Genomic DNA, 17,174 nt, shown 5'->3' with positions numbered 1-17,174 from the left:
TGTTGGGGTCTTTCATGGCTTGGTTCAGCATCATGCTGAAGAAGGTTGAAAAGAGGGTTGGTGCGAGAACACAGCCTTGCTTCACGCCATTGTTAATGGAGAAGGGTTCAGAGAGCTCATTGCTGTATCTGACCCGACCTTGTTGGTTTTCGTGCAGTTGGATAATCATGTTGAGGAACTTTGGGGGACATCCGATGCGCTCTAGTATTTGCCAAAGCCCTTTCCTGCTCACGGTGTCGAAGGCTTTGGTGAGGTCAACAAAGGTGATGTAGAGTCCTTTGTTTTGTTCTCTGCACTTTTCTTGGAGCTGTCTGAGGGCAAAGACCATGTCAGTGGTTCCTCTGTTTGCGCGAAAGCCGCACTGTGATTCTGGGAGAATATTCTCAGCGACACTAGGTATTATTCTATTTAGTAGAATCCTAGCGAAGATTTTGCCTGCAATGGAGAGCAACGTGATTCCCCTGTAGTTTGAGCAGTCTGATTTCTCGCCTTTGTTTTTGTACAGGGTGATGATGGTGGCATCACGAAGATCCTGAGGCAGTTTACCTTGGTCCCAACAAAGCTTGAAAAACTCATGCAGTTTGGCATGCAGAGTTTTGCCGCCAGCCTTCCAGACTTCTGGGGGGATTCCATCCATACCTGCTGCTTTGCCACTTTTCAGTTGTTCGATTGCCTTATATGTCTCATCCAGGGTGGGAACCTCATCCAGCTCTAGCCTTAGGGGCTGTTGAGGGAGCTGGAGCAGGGCGGAATCTTGGACTGAGCGGTTGGTACTGAAAAGAGATTGGAAGTGTTCTGACCATCGGTTGAGGATGGAGATCTTGTCGCTGAGGAGGACTTTGCCGTCTGGGCTGCGCAGCGGGCTTTGGACTTGGGGTGAGGGGCCGTACACAGCCTTTAGAGCCTCGTAGAAACCCCTGAAGTCGCCAATGTCCGCGCTGAGCTGTGTTCATTTGGCGAGGCTAGTCCACCACTCATTTTGGATCTCCCAGAGTTTGCGCTGAAGATGGCTGCATGCGCGACGGAAGGCTTGTTTCTTCTCTGGACAGGACGGCTTTGTAAGGTGAGCCTGGTGGGCAGCTCGCTTCTTTGCCAGCAGCTCCTGGATTTCCTGGCTGTTTTCGTCAAACCAGTCCTTGTTTTTCCTGGAGGAGAAGCCCAGTACCTCTTCAGTGGATTGCAGTATGGTAGTCTTCAACTGATCCCAGAGGGTTTCAGGGGACGGGTCCGTGAGGCGGGTTGCAACGTCGAGCTTTGCTTTGAGGTTTGCCTGGAAGTTTCCTCTCGCTTCGTCTGACTGCAGTTTTCCAACATTGAACCTCTTTCTGGGGGCTTTATTGTTCCTGGGCTTTGGCTTGAAGTGAAGGTTGAGCTTGCAGCGAACCAGCCGGTGGTCAGTGTGGCATTCCGCGCTAGGCATGACCCTGGTGTGGAGCACATCTTGTTTGTCACTTTCTCACACCAGGATGTAGTCCAGGAGGTGCCAGTGTTTGGATCGGGGATGCATCCAGGTGGTCTTAAGGCTGTCCCTCTGCTGAAAAAGGGTGTTTGTAATGACAAGCCGCTGTTCTGCGCAGAGCTCCAACAGGAGGCGCCCATTGTCGTTGCACTTGCCGACGCCATGCTTGCCCAGGATTCCTGGCCAGGTTTCTGAGTCTTTGCCGACACGAGCGTTGAAGTCGCCCAGGATGACAACCTTGTCGGCTGTAGGGGTACGTTGGATGAGGTTGCGCAGGTCGGTGTAGAACTTGTTCTTTTCTGCTGGTTCCGCCTGGAGGGTTGGAGCATAGACACTGATGAGGGTGATGTGATGCTTGTTTTGAAGTGGGAGTCGCATGGACATGATTCGGTCCGAGAGGCCTGTCGGAAGGTTTTCGAGTTTGGAGGCAATGAAGCTCTTGACCATGAAGCCTACACCAGATAGGCGTCGTTCATCCGAAGGCTTGCCAGACCAGTAGAGTGTGTAGCCCGCGCCGCGTTCTTGGAGGCTGCCTACATCTGCCAGGCGGACTTCACTGAGAGCGGCTATGTCGATGTCAAGTCTGAGGAGTTCATGTGCAATGAGGGCAGACCGACGTTCAGGTCGGTGGCTGTCAGTCTTGTCTAGCATGGTTCTGATGTTCCAGCATGCTAGCTTGAGTTTGTGAGCATCTTTTGAGGGGGAGGACGTGGAGGGGGAGGACGTGGAGGGGGAGGACGTTGAGGGGGAGGACGTGGACCTGTCCTCGGGCCTGCGCAAAGGAGCTTTTAGGTGGAGTGCAGTGCGCGCAGTACTGGCCCCACCCTTTACACCCATGGTTCGTGTGCCGTGGCCAAGCAAGCTGGGACGTGGCAGCGAGGTCCTTGGGTCTTAGGTTTTATATCGGAGTGGCCTTCTCCTATGCAGGTTTCTTACCCGGGCTGGAGGGGCCTGCCTCCCCTCCTAGGTCGGTCCATACTGCCCGGACCGGGGCCGAGGCCGCCGCAGTTCACCCTGTGCCTGGACTGGGGCCACCGCCTCCCACTCCCTGCCCGGACCGGGGCCTCCGCCTGCCTCACTCGACCGAGGCCGGGGCCGCCGTCTCCCCCTTGCTCCTGCCCGTATCGGGGCCGCCGCCGTCTACCCTTCGCCCGGACCGGGGCCGGGGCCGCTGCTGCTCTCCCTGTGCCTGGACTGGGGCCGCCGCCTCCCACTCCCTGTCCGGACCGGGGCCTCCGCCTGCCTCACTCAACCGAGGCCGGGGCCGCCGTCTCCCCCTTGCTCCTGCCCGTATCGTGGCCGCCGCCGTCTACCCTTCGCCCGGACCGGGGCCGGGGCCGCTGCTGCTCTCCCTGTGCCCGGACTGGGGCCGCCGTCTCCCCCTTGCTCCTGCCCGGATCGGGGCCGCCGCCGTCTACCCTTCGCCCGGACCGGGGCCGGGGCCGGCAGCTCTATGCTGGAGATAATATCCATCAAGAATGAGGCCAAAATCTTCTGGTTGCCGCCATTTTTATTCAATTTCCATCAAGGTACAGGCTAGACAGGGCCCATCCTTACCAGCCAGCCCAGCAAATACAAAGGGGAAGTGGCCAGGAGATCTGATGCAGTTTAGATGAAAAATCCGATGAACAGGGGCAGCAGGCTGACTGGGGATTATACAAACACACAGAGCTAGAGCTGCCAAGGAAAAACCCCATTGGAACAACAACCTACAAACTGGAGGAACAACACCTTATATTCCATCTCCGCAGCCTTCAACCAGACGGCGTGAACAATGACTTCACATTTCCATTAACCCCCTTTCTCGGAGTCTCTCCTTTCCTGCAGCTTCCACCCACTTCCTTGCCTTCTCCTGACAGAGAGAAACCCTCTGCCCTCTCCCCTGTCACTTCTTGGCTTCTTTCTCTTCTCCCCTCCCACTGTATCCCCTAAAACCTCTTACCAGTTCACCTGTGCTGCTCCCCCTGCCCCTCCCTCCTTCTCAATTGGGCGACTACCTATTTTTCCACATTCCTGACGAAGGGCCCAAATCCAAATCGTTGACTGCCTTTCCCTTCCTGTGGCTGCTGTGTGTCCTGCTGAGTTTCTCCAGCACTATTGTGCATTGTATCTTGTATTCCGTCCCGACCCTCTCCAACCAGGTGGCATCAATAGCAACCTCCAGTTTCTTTTTTCCCTGTTCCCTCTCCTCCAGCTCCCCACCCCCTTCACTTCCTTCTCCCATCAGATGTCCTTAACCCACTCTCCTGCACTTCTCAGCTTCTCTCTCTTCTACCCTCCCACCAGTGTCCACATTTAAGCGTCTGCTACCCCCTTTCGCTTCACCTTTTATTCGGGCATCTTTGGCATTCCTGGCGAAGGGCCCAGGCCCAAAATATCAATGGCCTTTTACTTTCTATGGATGTTGTGTATCCTTCCCTAATCATCTGAAAATCAGAGGGCTGACTCAACACCTCCCCACACAGGGAGAAGATGAATGGTCTTTCCCTGATGGAAATTCAACAGTGAGCCTGCAAAGAGGAGGAACTGGTGAATCCCTTTCCACACTTGCTGGGAGAGAAGGGTCTCTCCCTGGTGTGTGACCTCTCTTCTGCCTCCTCAGGTTGCTGGAATGAGTGAATCCAATCCCACACAGGGAGCAGGTGTACAGTTCTTCCCCGATGTGAGCATGATGATGTCGCTGCAGGTCGGATTGCCGAGAGAACCCCTTCCTGCAGAGAGCAGGTGAACAGTTTCTCCCTAGTGTGAACTCTGGTGGACTCGCAGGAGGTAGGACTGAGTGAATGTTATCCCACACAGGGAACAGATGAATAGTTTCTCCCCAGTGTGAATCTGCCGGTGTGCCCGCAGGCCAGAGGACTGAGAGAACCCTTTCCCACCCTGGCCATGTGCTTACAGTATGCAGTCCAGGAGCTGGAGGGTGGTCTTATTTGCACAGCCAATTCTTGTCCAGCAGTTAATGATGCTGACAACTCCTGGCTGGTTTATGATCTAGTTACAAAAGCCCAGACAAGCAGTCACCAGGTCAGAGGTCACTACCACTCACCTCAGCAGTGACGCACAAAATACCGGAGCAACTCAGCAGGTCAGGCAGCATCCACGGAAGGCAACAGACGGCAGGAACCCCACACTCAGAACAGCAGGGAAAGAGGGCAGAAGCCCATCTAATAGAATGGGGAGAATGAGACGGGGAGGAGTTCAAGCTGCAGGGAAAATCCCCATCAACACAACAATCCTTAAACCTGTGGCCTCTGAAACATCGACCCTTCGGCCCACATGTCTGAAGATAAACTAAACTGCTGCTAGCACATGATCCACCTCCATCCATATTCATGGATCTGTCAAGAACCAACTCCACCTGATTGTCCGTTCCAGGCGCTCATTACTCTCTGGGTAAAATATTTGCCCTGACCATTTCCATCAACTTTCCTCCTTCCCCCTCACCTGAACCACACACCCTGTAACGTGTGACATTTTCACTAGAGAGAAAAGATGCTGATTGTCTGTGTTGAACACACTATCTCCCCATGTCAATTCACTGGTGTCCCCACAGACCAGAGGGCTGAGGAACTCCCTAGTGTGAATACTCTGGTGGCTTAGTAGGTCAGAGGACTGAATGAATCCGATCCCACACAGGGAGCAGGTGAATGGATTCTCCCCAATGTGAACCCTCTAGTGTGCCTGCTGAGAGAACTCCTTCCTGCACAGGAAGGAGTGAACAATTACCTACGGGTGTGAACCCTTTGGTGCCTCAGTAGGTTGGAGGATCTAGCGAATCCAATCCCACACAGGGAGCAAGTGAATGGTTTCTCCCCGGTGTGAACCCGCTGGTGAACCCGTAGGCCGGAGGGCTGAGAGAAACCCTTTCCGCACAGGGAGCAGGTGAATGGTCTTTCCCCAGTGTGAATCCGCTGGTGTACCTGCAGGCCGGAAGGACGAGAGAACCCCTTCCCACACAGGGAGCAGGTGAATGGTTTCTCCCCAGTATGAACCCGCCGGTGTGCCCGCAGGCCAGAGGGCCGAGAGAACCGCTTCCCGCACAGACAGCAAGTGAATAGTTTCTCCCCAGTATGAACTCTCTGGTGCCTCAGAAGGTATGAGGACCGGATGAATCCAAGCCCACACAACGAGCAGGTGAACAGCCTCTCCCCAGTGTGAATTCTTCGGTGGCTCTCCAGAGAAGAGGAATCAGCGAATCCCTTCCCACACATGCTGCAAGAGAATGGCTTCTCCCCAGTGTGAACTCTCTGGTGCCTTAGTAGGGCAGGGGAGTGAGAGAAGCCCTTCCCACACAGGGAGCAAGTGAACAGTTTCTCCCCAGTGTGAATTATCTGGTGCCTCAGCAGGGTGGAGGACTGAGTGAATCCGATTCCACACAGGGAGCAGGTGAACGATTTTTCCCCAGTGTGAATTCTCTGGTGCCTCAGCAGGTGTGAGGATCGAGTGAACCCCTTCCCACATAGTGAGCAGGTGAACGGTCTCTCACCGGTGTGAATTGTCTGGTGTTGTAGCAGATTGGAGGATCGAGAGAATCCCTTCCCGCACACACTACATTTAAAGGCCCTCTCCCCGGAATGATTGTTCTGATGTTGCAGGAGGCTGGAGGACTGGGTGAACCCCTTCCCACACATGCGGCAGGTGAACGGACGCTCCCCAGGGGGAACACACCTGTGATCCTCCAGGTCCTTGGAGGTTTGGAAGTTCTTCCCACAGACAGAGCAGTGTAATGGGCTCCCACCAGTGGGGACACACTGGTGTTGCAGCAGTGCATCAGAGCTGGCGAATCCCTCCCCACACTCAGAACAGGGGAATGTTCTTTCCCCAGTGTGAGCACAGGGATGTGTTTCCAGCAAGTCCACAGAACGTTCCTCCTTGCCACACGCTTCACTTTGGAGTGTTTTATCTGCCTTATCACTGGTCATCTCATCCTCCATGTCGGCCAATCTGCTGCAGTCCAGTTCATGCACTCAACGGGTGAAGGGTTTCTCTGTGTGGTGATCTCCACGCTCCTAATCCACTAATAAATCTTGCTGATACTACAGACCCGAGCAATCCAGTCTAGAGTCAGACCACAACTTGGCATTGTCTGAAGCTTCCTGTCTGGAAATGCATCGATTTCTTCACCCTGTAAAGAGAAGATAGTGGAGTGAGAGGCAGTAAGACATTCTCTGCAGCCAATGTTCGAGGTCAACACACTCTGGAGGCATCGCCAGCAAGACAACAAATCGTGGAAGTGTCCTGAACTGTGAGGAGGATCATCACGGACAGGTAGACCATGGTGGGTGAGATTTACACAGAGAAACAAGGGTGATATATTTTGATGGAAAGGAGAGAGGCAATAAACACTGGAAAGCAAGGAACCCAGGATTTACCATTATATGGGGTCTCATTTTGCAAATGATATTTTAGGAAACACGAGATGGTCTGAGGGAACGTACAGGAAACTGCTCTGACCAATGAGCCACAATAGCGCACATGTAAACTGCATCCCCAGTCAACTTTCCACTGTGACATCTAAAGGATCGCCAACGTCTAACCAATCTCAACCACCCGGCACACATTAGAGACCTGTCACTCAGCTGTTAACACCCCATGTGTCCAAGTGTCAACAAAGTTCTCAACTGTGCACAGTGATCCCTCAGTACCAATGGTGGGAAGGAAGAGGGGGTTCCTTTGCAAAAGTAAAACACAAAATTCTGCAGACACTATGGTTGAAGTAAAAACACAATGCTGGAGAAACTCAGCTGGTCAAATAGTGTCCGTTATGTAGCAAAGATAAAAATACATAACTGTGGCGGCTCACCACAAGGCAGGCGCACCGGCCCCGCTTGTAAGCCACATGGTGGGGTAGCCGGCCAAAATGGCGCCGTCGGGGGGGGTTCCCTTCCTTCCAGCACGAGGCTCAGAAACCCGCACTTGGGGACCACGTGATGCCCAGGTGATGTCAGCGCCCTCCAGCGCAGTCCTCAGCCAGGTCTGGGCTGGGAGTATAAGTGGAGCCCAGCAGCCTGCAATAAAGTAGTCTGCTCACTGAACTCAACCCATCTCATTTTGTGTGTTATTGCAGGAGCAGTGTAGCCGCCGCTAAAATTGGTGACCCCGACTAGTTCAAACATCTTTGAACCCATCATGACCGAGCCTGGGATCAGCGCTATAGCCGTAAAACTGCCTGAATTCTGGGTTCAGGAGCCAGAGACCTGGTTCGTCCACACAGAGGCCCAGTTTCACCCCCGCCAGATTTAGTATGACACCACAAAATTCTACCATGTGGTCACTGCCCTGGACTAGGCCACCGCCAGATGCGTGCTGCACCTACTTCAACACCCACCCGCCAAGGACAAATACGAGACCATCAAGCAAGTGCTTACCGGGTCCCTCGAACTATCTGGATACCAGCTACACCTTGACACCCTGGGGGACATGTCCCCGATGGAGCTGATGGACGAGATGCTTGCGCTCATGTGTGAGCACACTAACTGCCCACTCTTCGAGCGCATCTTCCTCAACCATATGCCCGGGGACATTCGGCCGCTGCTGGTCCAGGAGAGCTTCACTGACCTGAGGAAGATTGCCCAGAAGGCCCAAGAGCTATGGCTTGCACGATTTCCAGAGGGCTCAGTGGTCCAGCAGGTCACGAGGCACGGGCACGACCACGCCAAGCCTGCCCCTAGCACTGCAGTAGAGGATCTAGCCCCTGCAGGGGCCCCCAAGAGCATAACCAAGGCCACAGCATCCGTTTCAGGCCTCTGCTTCTACCACCAGCACTGGGGAGCCAAGACTCGGAAATGTCGTCAGCCCTGCTCATTCCAGGGAAACAACCAGGCCAGCCGCTGTTAATGGCTGCTGCGGCTGTCCAAGGATACAGCCTCCTCTACCTGCGGGACTCAGTCAGCGGCTGGCAGTTCCTCATTGACACTGGAGCCCAGATCAGTGTCATCCCGGCCACAGCCGTCGAGTCCAGGAACCGACCTCGTGGACCTCCCCTCCGTGCGGCCAACGCAACGGCAATACGGACGTATGGAGACAAGACAGTCCACTTCCAGATAGGCCAATGGAATTTTGCATGGAGGTTCACCGTTTCGTCCCTCCTGACTGCCATCCTGGGTGCAGACTTCCTCCTCGCTCACAAGCTTCTGATGGACATTCGAGGTAAGCGCCTGGTGGATGCCTGTACCTTTCAGGCCGTTCGCCTCGATACTTCCCACTCGGAGTAACCTCAGATGGCCACAATCAGTATGCACAGAGACGAGTTCCAGCCTGACAAGTTCCAGGTAGCAAAGGAGGAGTTTTCGCACCTGTTGGAGCGGGGTTCTTTGGCTTGGCTTCGCGGACGAAGATTTATGGAGGGGGTAAAAAGTCCACGTCAGCTGCAGGCTCGTTTGTGGCTGACAAGTCCGATGCGGGACAGGCAGACACGATTGCAGCGGTTGCAGGGGAAAATTGGTTGGTTGGGGTTGGGTGTTGGGTTTTTCCTCCTTTGCCTTTTGTCAGTGAGGTGGGCTCTGTGGTCTTCTTCAAAGGAGGTTGCTGCCCGCCAAACTGTGAGGCGCCAAGATGCACAGTTTGAGGCGTTATCAGCCCACTGGCGGTGGTCAATGTGGCAGGCACCAAGAGATTTCTTTAGGCAGTCCTTGTACCTTTTCTTTGGTGCACCTCTGTCACGGTGGCCAGTGGAGAGCTCGCCATATAACACGATCTTGGGAAGGCGATGGTCCTCCATTCTGGAGACGTGACCCATCCAGCGCAGCTGGATCTTCAGCAGCGTGGACTCGATGCTGTCGACCTCTGCCATCTCGAGTACTTCGACGTTAAGGATGTAAGCGCTCCAATGGATGTTGAGGATGGAGCGGAGACAACGCTGGTGGAAGCGTTCTAGGAGCCGTAGGTGGTGCCGGTAGAGGACCCATGATTCGGAGCCGAACAGGAGTGTGGGTATGACAACGGCTCTTGTATACGCTTATCTTTGTGAGGTTTTTCAGTTGGTTGTTTTTCCAGACTCTTTTGTGTAGTCTTCCAAAGGCTCTATTTGCCTTGGCGAGTCTGTTGTCTATCTCATTGTCGATCCTTGCATCTGATGAAATGGTGCAGCCGAGATAGGTAAACTGGTTGACTGTTTTGAGTTTTGTGTGCCCGATGGAGATGTGGGGGGGGCTGGTAGTCATGGTGGGGAGCTGGCTGATGGAGGACCTCAGTTTTCTTCAGGCTGACTTCCAGGCCAAACATTTTGGCAGTTTCCGCAAAGCAGGACGTCAAGCGCTGAAGAGCTGGCTCTGAATGGGCAACTAAAGCGGCATCGTCTGCGGGGTATCATTTGGCTATCTGACAGCCGTGGGCCTCGCCGCTCCACCTGGTCCTGAAAGCCTCCGGCAGCTATCGTCCCTGCGGAGACTATTGACGGCTCAACAAAGCAACCACTCTTGACCGTTACCCCATCCCTCACATCCAAGACTTTATGGCTAACCTGCACAGTGCGAGAGTCTTCTCCAAGGTTGACCTGGTGTGCAGATATCACCAGATCCTGGTGCACCCTGAGGACATACCCAAGACGGCCATCATCACCCCCTTTGGCTTGTTTGAATTCCTGCACATGCCATTCAGACTTAAGAACGCCGCTCAGACCTTCCAGCGCCTCATGGACTCTGTGGGCAGGGACTTGGATTTTGTCTTTATTTATTTGAAATCCTCATCGCCAGTAAGGACTGGGCGCAACACAAGGCCCACCTGCGTGCCCTTTTCTCCCGGCTGGCTGACTTCGGCCTTACCATCAAGCCAGCCAAGTGCCAGTTCAGGCAAGAATCCATGCAGTTCCTGGGCCATACCATCACGACCGAAGGAGCCACACCTGCCGCTGCGAAGGTCGCCACTATCAGGGAGTTCCCACGCCTGAACAGCCTCAAGGGGCTGCAGGAGTTCGCAGGTATGGTCAACTTTTTCAACCGTTTCATCCTGGGTGCTGCGCGCATCATGCAGCCACTGTTCACCCTCATCGCAGCCAAGCACAAGACGCTCGCTTGGAACCCAGAAGACTGCATCACATTCAAGGCCACCAAGGACGCCTTCACGAAGGCTGCCATGCTTGCCCACCCACACACCGACCTGCATATGGCACTCTCTGTCGATGCCTCTGCCACAGCCATCGGTGCCGTCCTGGAGCAGCAGGTGAATGTACATTGGAAGCTGCTGGCATTCTTCAGCCGCCTGCTCTGCCCGCCTGATCGCAAGTATCGTGCCTTCGACCGTGAGTTACTGGGCATGTACCTGGCGGTGCGGCATTTTCGCTATTTTTTGGAGGGGAAGACTTTTACCATTTTCACTGACCACAAACCCCTCACCGAGGCGGTCGCAATGGCAAAGTATCCCTGGTCAGCCCGCCAGCAGCATCACCTCTCCTTCGTGTCGGAGTTTACCACTGACATTCGGCACAAGGCGGGGAAGGACAACGTGGTTGCCGATGCACTCTCACCACCGGCCATCTGCGCGCTGACGCCCAGCCTCAACTTTGGCCAGCTCACCTGGGACCAGGAATCTGATGAGGAGACGAGGGCCTTCAAGACCGCCATCACGGGCCTACGGTTCCGAGACCTCCCGACTTCAAGCGGCAAAGGCACCATCCTGTGCAATATCTCCTTGGGCACCCCACGGCCAGTGGTTCTCCAGCAGTGGCGCATGCAGGTCTTTCGTCACATCCAAGAACTTTCATGTCTGTCCGGCAGGTCTATGGTCTGGATGATGGCAGAACGGTTCATATGGCATGGGCTGTGGAAGCAGATCGCGGGCTGGGCCAGAACATGCAGCCATTGCCAGACATCAAAGGTGCACAGGCACACCAGGGTGCCCGTTCAGGAGTTCAAGCACGTCTGAGAACGGTTAAGCCACATTCACATGGACATCGTCGGGCCCTTACTCATTTCCCGGGGCAACCGTTACCTGATTACAGTGCTGGACTGCACCACTCGCTGACCCGAGTCAATCCCGATGCCAGACGCCTCCACCAGCTCCTGCATGGTTGGGTTGCCCGGTTCGGCATCCCTGGTCACCTCACCAGCGATTGGGGAACCCAGTTCACATCTGCGCTCTGAGCACAGCTCGCCAACAGGTTGGGGATCCAGCTACACCGCATCATGGCCTACCACCCGCAGGCCAATGGACTGGTCGAAAGTCTGCACCACCACCTTGAGTCGGTGCTCATGGCCCGCCTCACCGGCCCCGACTGGTTGGACGAACTGCCTTGGGTGCTCCTGGGCATCTGCTCCACTCCCAAGGAAGATCTGCAGGCGTCATCAGCTGAGCTGGTCTACAGTGTGCCGCAGGCACTACCTGGTGAGTTCGTCAATGCACCTCACAATGCCAAGCAGTCGCCACTTGTTTGATCCCCCACCACCGCCCAGGCATGGCATCCACCCATCTCACGTTCCCGGTGAACTGCTTTTCGCGGAGTAAGTTTTTGCTCAGCAGGGCACAACCGCGGTACCTCTGCAGCGACTGTGCGAGGGGGAGTAGAGGGTTGGGCAGCATTCCGGCTTGACGTTCACGCTGTACATTGGCGGCAGGCGGGAGCGGTTTACCATGGACAGGCTGAAGCCAGCGCATCTCGATCCCACCAAGCCCATGGTTGTTGCCCAGCCCAAGAAGCGAGGCTGCCTGGCGAAAAGGACATTGGCGCCAGTTCTGGGGGGGTGGGCGCTGTGTGGTGGCTCAGCACAAGGCAGGCGAACCAGCCCCACTTGTAAGAAACACGGCGAGGCAGCCGGCCAAAATGGCGCCATCAGGGATTTCCCTTCCTTCCAGCATGGGGCTCAGAAACCTGCGCCAGAGGACCACGAGACACCCGGGTGACGTCAGCGCTCTCCAGCGCAGTTCTCAGCCAAGTCCGGGCTGGGAGTATAAGTGCAGCCTAGCAGCCTGCAATAAAGTAGTCTGCTCACTGAGCTCAACCCGTCTGGTTGTGTGTGTTATTGCAGGAGCAGTGTAGCCGCTGCTACATAACTAACGTTTTGGGCTTGAGCCCTTCATCGAGGTATGGGAAAATGTGGGTAGGTATCTGAATAAAAGGGAAAGGGAGGTGTGGTCGTACAGGCAGGAGGTGGAGAAGGGATGGAGGACACAGCAGCAAGCAAGGGGAGGATGGATGGATCAGTGAATAGAGAGGGAAGGGGGTGGAGAGCTGACAGGGGGAAGGGAAAGGAGGAGAAAGGAGGACAGGTGAGCAGAAACCAAAAAAAGTTAACGTTAATGGCATCCGGCTGGAGAGGGCCCAGGGGAAATCAGGTGTTGTCCCACCAATTAGAGGGTGGTCTTCGTGGGAGAGTACGAGGCCATAGATAGACATGTGAGCGTGACGTAGAAATGAAATGGATGGCCACTGGGAGGTTCCCTGTCACTGGTGTGGACAGATCGAGAAGACGGTGCTGGTGGCAGGAATTCAGCCTAATCCAAGAGCTGAGTAGGTCAGAGGCTGGTAATCGAGGAGAGGATGGGCAAGGGTCAAGGAGAGCGCACAGACCTGGTTGTTGGCACCTCTGGCTACGAAGACGAATATCTCTCTGTGCCCTGTTCCCCAGCTCTGCTTCCACACAGCCAACCCCCTCCCCCATCAATCCTCCCCTTCCCTCTCGCCTGTCCTTCCATCCACATCCCATTGACACCTTTTGTCTGTCGCTCTGTTCTCCTCCCCCTGCCGTTTCTCCCCTGCCTTTTAATTCAGGCGCTGCCGGCTTTTGACAGCCCCTGAAGAAGGGCTCAGGCCCGGCCCGTCGGGGATAGATCTTTACCTCCTGTGGACGCTGAGGGACCTGCTGAGATCCTCCAGCTTTTCCGTGCACACCTTTGCGCAGAACCCCAACTCCGCTTCCCTTCCTCAGGGCGCCCACCGCGCAGGTGCGAGGGTGCATGATTGACACTTTCCATTGGCGAATCCGACGGGGTGAATGGGACACGTGGCGGTGATTGGCCTGGAGGCGGGTCCGAGAGTGTGTCAGGCTTCCGAAAAGTCGGGAATTGGTGAAAGATGGGGAGCGGGAGGGTGTACATGATGACGTCATAAATACAGATCACGTGCTTTAATTGCAATTTTGTTTTCTTTCTCAGGCGGGTGAAATGGAACGGTGTCTGGCGCCCGTTGCATTATGGGTGAAAACGCCGACATCTCTCGCCGTGCCCCATGTTCAGAATTCTGCTCTATTTTATATTGTTTCTCCTCCTTCTTGCCTCCCCATGTCTTTATGCTGCCTTCTCCGTGAGACTCCCGGAGCAACATCCTGTTCTGCGCATCCCCCACCCTCGGGCCTTGCTCGGTTCCCGTGTGGGAATTCCCACCACCGTCTGCAACAGAGGCGCCTCCACCCTCCTCCGCCACTGAGTGACCAGTACGCCGAAACTAGCAATCTGATTGGTTCCCATGGTGACCAGCCGGCGAGCCTGGAGCACGTGGGCAGAATATTTCTTTGAATTCGATCATTGGTGGAGGTAACATTGGTTTCCTATGATGTCATAGACGAAGGTTCATTGCCTGACGCACAGTCTGGGTCCTGTCAGTTCGCGTCGGGGGAAGCATTTTTTTGGACTGCGAGGCCTTCTGGGTAATATAATCACCATTGACTACCTGGGAAGTAGTATAAACTTTTTTTTCCCAATTAAAAATTATTATTCTGAATGATACCTGCCCTCTCTCAAGACCTTCATGACCTCCAGAAAGTATGTTTCTCAGAGTGAAACCAGGTTCTCCTAAACATTTTTTTCCAAGTATCATCTATACTTGGAAAAGCTTTTTCTTTTTCTTTTTCTCTGATCCATGTGAAGAATTCGAGTCTAGTTTGAATAATCTCTCTTTATTTCCTATCAAAATACATCACGAGTGTTTCTCTGTTCTAAATTTCATCCACCACGTGTTTGCCACTTCTATCAGGTCGTCCATGACAATTCGTCCCACAGTTCAGGAGACGGTCTGTGGGGTTATTGACTATGCTTCCAGGGTTTATGTCATCCTGTAACCTTGGCTGCAGAGAAAATCTTACTCTCCCTCACTGTGGCCATCTTCCCTTTATAGGAATAGAGTTTTTGAAGGCAGGAAGCTGCGGACAAACACCACATATATTTTTCAGATTTACTGTCAGAGTCCATACATGACATCACATACAACTCTGAGATTCAGCTGTGAGGCGGAATTACCACTTATTCGTAGTGCAAAAAACTGTGCACAGTGTACACACGTAAACAAACCGACTGCAATACAAAGAGAAAAAAAAACAGTAAAGTGCACAAGTAAGAGCCCTTAAACAAGTCCCTGGTTGAGTTTATTGTTGAGGAGTCTGATGGTGGAGGGGTACCAGCTGTTCCTAAACTTGGTGGTGTGAGTCTTGTGGCACCTGTACCTCTTTCTTGATGGCAGCAGCAAGAATAGAGCGTGTGCTGGATGGTGTGGATCCTTGAAGATTGAGCTGTTCTTTGATGGCAGTGTTCCCTGTAGATGTTCTTGATAGTAGGGAGAGTGATGTCCTGGGCTGTGTCCATTACCTTTTGGAGGGCTTTACGCTCAGGGGTATTGGCGCAGCCGGTCAGCACATTTTTACCTCACAATTGTAGAAATTTGCCAGGGTTTCTGGTGTCATATCAAACTTCTGCAAACTCCTGAGGAAGTAGAGGCACTGACCTGCTTTCTGCTCAATCCCTTTAACTCCCAAGAAGTTAAATTTGCTTACCCACTCCACCCCTGATTCCCAATGATCTCTGAATTGTACACCTCTGGCTTTCCCTTCCTGAAGTCAACAATCGGCTTGACTGACTGGATCTATCAGGACCGGTGTATCATCGCACTTTATCCATAGATTGTGAATGCCGGGAAACCCCATACCTGTTGATTGCGTAGACTGGGCTTCAGCTGATTGGCTGACATGGAGGGTCAGGTGATCAGTGATACTGCAGAGAAGACACTCCAATATGTTGGGTGAGATGGGGCTCTCTCCAAAATTACTGGAAACACATCACCGTGATGCTTTTCTCCTGTTCCTAGAGTGAGAGAAATTCACCAGCTTGATGCACTCCTTCTTCAAACACATGGTTTTCCCTCTACCATCATCAACTCAGCACTCACCTGCATATCCTTCATTACCCACACATCTGCCCTGGTCTCCTCTGCCCCCACGCACAACAAGGACAGGATTCCTCATCCTCACCTACCACCCAGCAGCCTCTGCAGCCAACACACCCTTCCCACCATTTCTGCCACTTACTACGTGATCCCACCACTAGACACATATTCCCCTTTCCTCCCCTATCTCTACCTCCGTGACCCCCTTGTCCACTCCTCCCTCCCAACCAATCGTCCCCTTGGGACCTAACCTGTGACCACAGGAGATGTTCCACTTGTGCCCACACCTCCTCCCTCACAGTGCCCCAAACAGTTCTTCTAAGTGAAATGGTTGCATCGTTAATCCAGTTACAGTCTCTCTATTTTCTGCTCAAGTTTTTTTTAATGGTGTCCCACTTCAGTTCCAAGTATTCATGAGAAACTTTGAAGGTAGTATTGAAAGTAAGAGCCAAAACTCAGAGCATTGATTATATTATTTGGAACAGTTCACGAGTGGACAACCACGAGAACTTGAAAGGAGTTGCCATCATGTGCCCCAAAATGAAGGATTTGAAAGGGCTAAGTCTTTACTAAAGAACCATTTTGGCAACAAGCAATAAATTGCTGCAGCTTACGTACAGAAGGCTCTTTCATGGTCGTCAATAAAACAGATGATAGTCCTATAAGATTACATCCTCTTTCTAAGAGGATGCTGCAATTCCATGACCGAGATCGACTATCTACATGTCCACTAATATGTGAATCATTTTAAATAAATTACCCTACCAGATGAGAGAACTATCGAGAAATGTAGTTGTTAAATACCAGAAAAAATATGATCAAAGGGCTACTTTTAAGGATCTGGTGGAGTTAATTAGAGAACAAGAGGACATTGTCACAGATCCAATGTATGGAAATATCAAAGGGACTCAAACAGTAAGCAAAGATGTTGAGAGGTCAAAATAATACCCTCAACCAAAACTGAAAAAAAGTATATTTGCTACACAGTTGCAGATAAGAAAATTGATTTTTTTTTAAAACACTAAGGAAAAGGAGAGTTTGCCTGCTGTAAAGAAATGTTTGTTCTGCAAAGAGATACGTGCTTTGGAAAAGTGTGGATACTTGGAAGATACTTAGTGAGAATATCACTTTTCTGAAGGAAAGTGGAATATGTTTTGGCTGTCTGTGTAAAGGAAAATTATTAGGGTTTTTTCTCTTTCCTTTCTTTTTTTTATTGGTAGAGATAAACTAGGTAAAGATGGGTTTAACTGTGGATTATTAATATTGATCATATCACAGAATAAGATGAAACCAAGGAGATGACTGTGGACTTCAGGAGGGAGTCAGGAGAACACATCCCAGTCCTCACCAAGGCCTCAGTAGTGAAGAGGGTCAATAACTTCAAATTCCTGGGTGACCGAGGATCTGTCCTGGAGCCTCCACGTTGATGTAATCACAAAGAAGGCTCAACAGCGGCTATATTTGGTGAGGTGTCTGAAGAGATTCGATATGTCACCGAAAGCTCTCGAAAACTATCATGGAGAGCATTCTGGCCAGTTGCATCCCTGCCTGGTATGGAGGCGCCAAGTCTCAGGACAAGAATAAACTCCAGAGGGTTGTTCAGTCAGCCTGCGACATCACAGGCATCAG

The 17,174-nt window shown here is 52.8% G+C and overlaps 1 protein-coding gene across 1 annotated transcript; it reads right to left on the bottom strand.

Annotated features, from left to right (window-relative positions):
• Positions 1-2,376: 2,376 nt before the first annotated feature.
• On the bottom strand, positions 2,377-13,447 carry LOC138764703 (zinc finger protein 229-like). The gene is made up of 2 exons (XM_069940951.1): positions 13,231-13,447; positions 2,377-6,584 (listed from the first exon to the last, which is right to left on the bottom strand). Exon 2 carries the CDS (start codon positions 6,391-6,393, stop codon positions 5,182-5,184), a length of 1,212 nt encoding a protein of 403 aa, XP_069797052.1. The 5' UTR covers positions 6,394-6,584; positions 13,231-13,447; the 3' UTR covers positions 2,377-5,181.
• Positions 13,448-17,174: the final 3,727 nt, after the last annotated feature.

Source organism: Narcine bancroftii, chromosome 5 (genome assembly GCF_036971445.1).
Source record: "Narcine bancroftii isolate sNarBan1 chromosome 5, sNarBan1.hap1, whole genome shotgun sequence".
In the NCBI taxonomy this organism is placed as follows: Eukaryota; Metazoa; Chordata; class Chondrichthyes; order Torpediniformes; family Narcinidae; genus Narcine; species Narcine bancroftii.
Note: the sequence above shows the minus strand (reverse complement) of the source record. Positions and strands in the feature narration are given on the sequence as shown.

What these genes read in the sequence shown, in the direction of transcription:
- LOC138764703 (XM_069940951.1), bottom strand. Translation starts at nt 6,393, where the DNA reads ATGGAGGATGAGATGACCAGTGATAAGGCAGATAAAACACTCCAAAGT.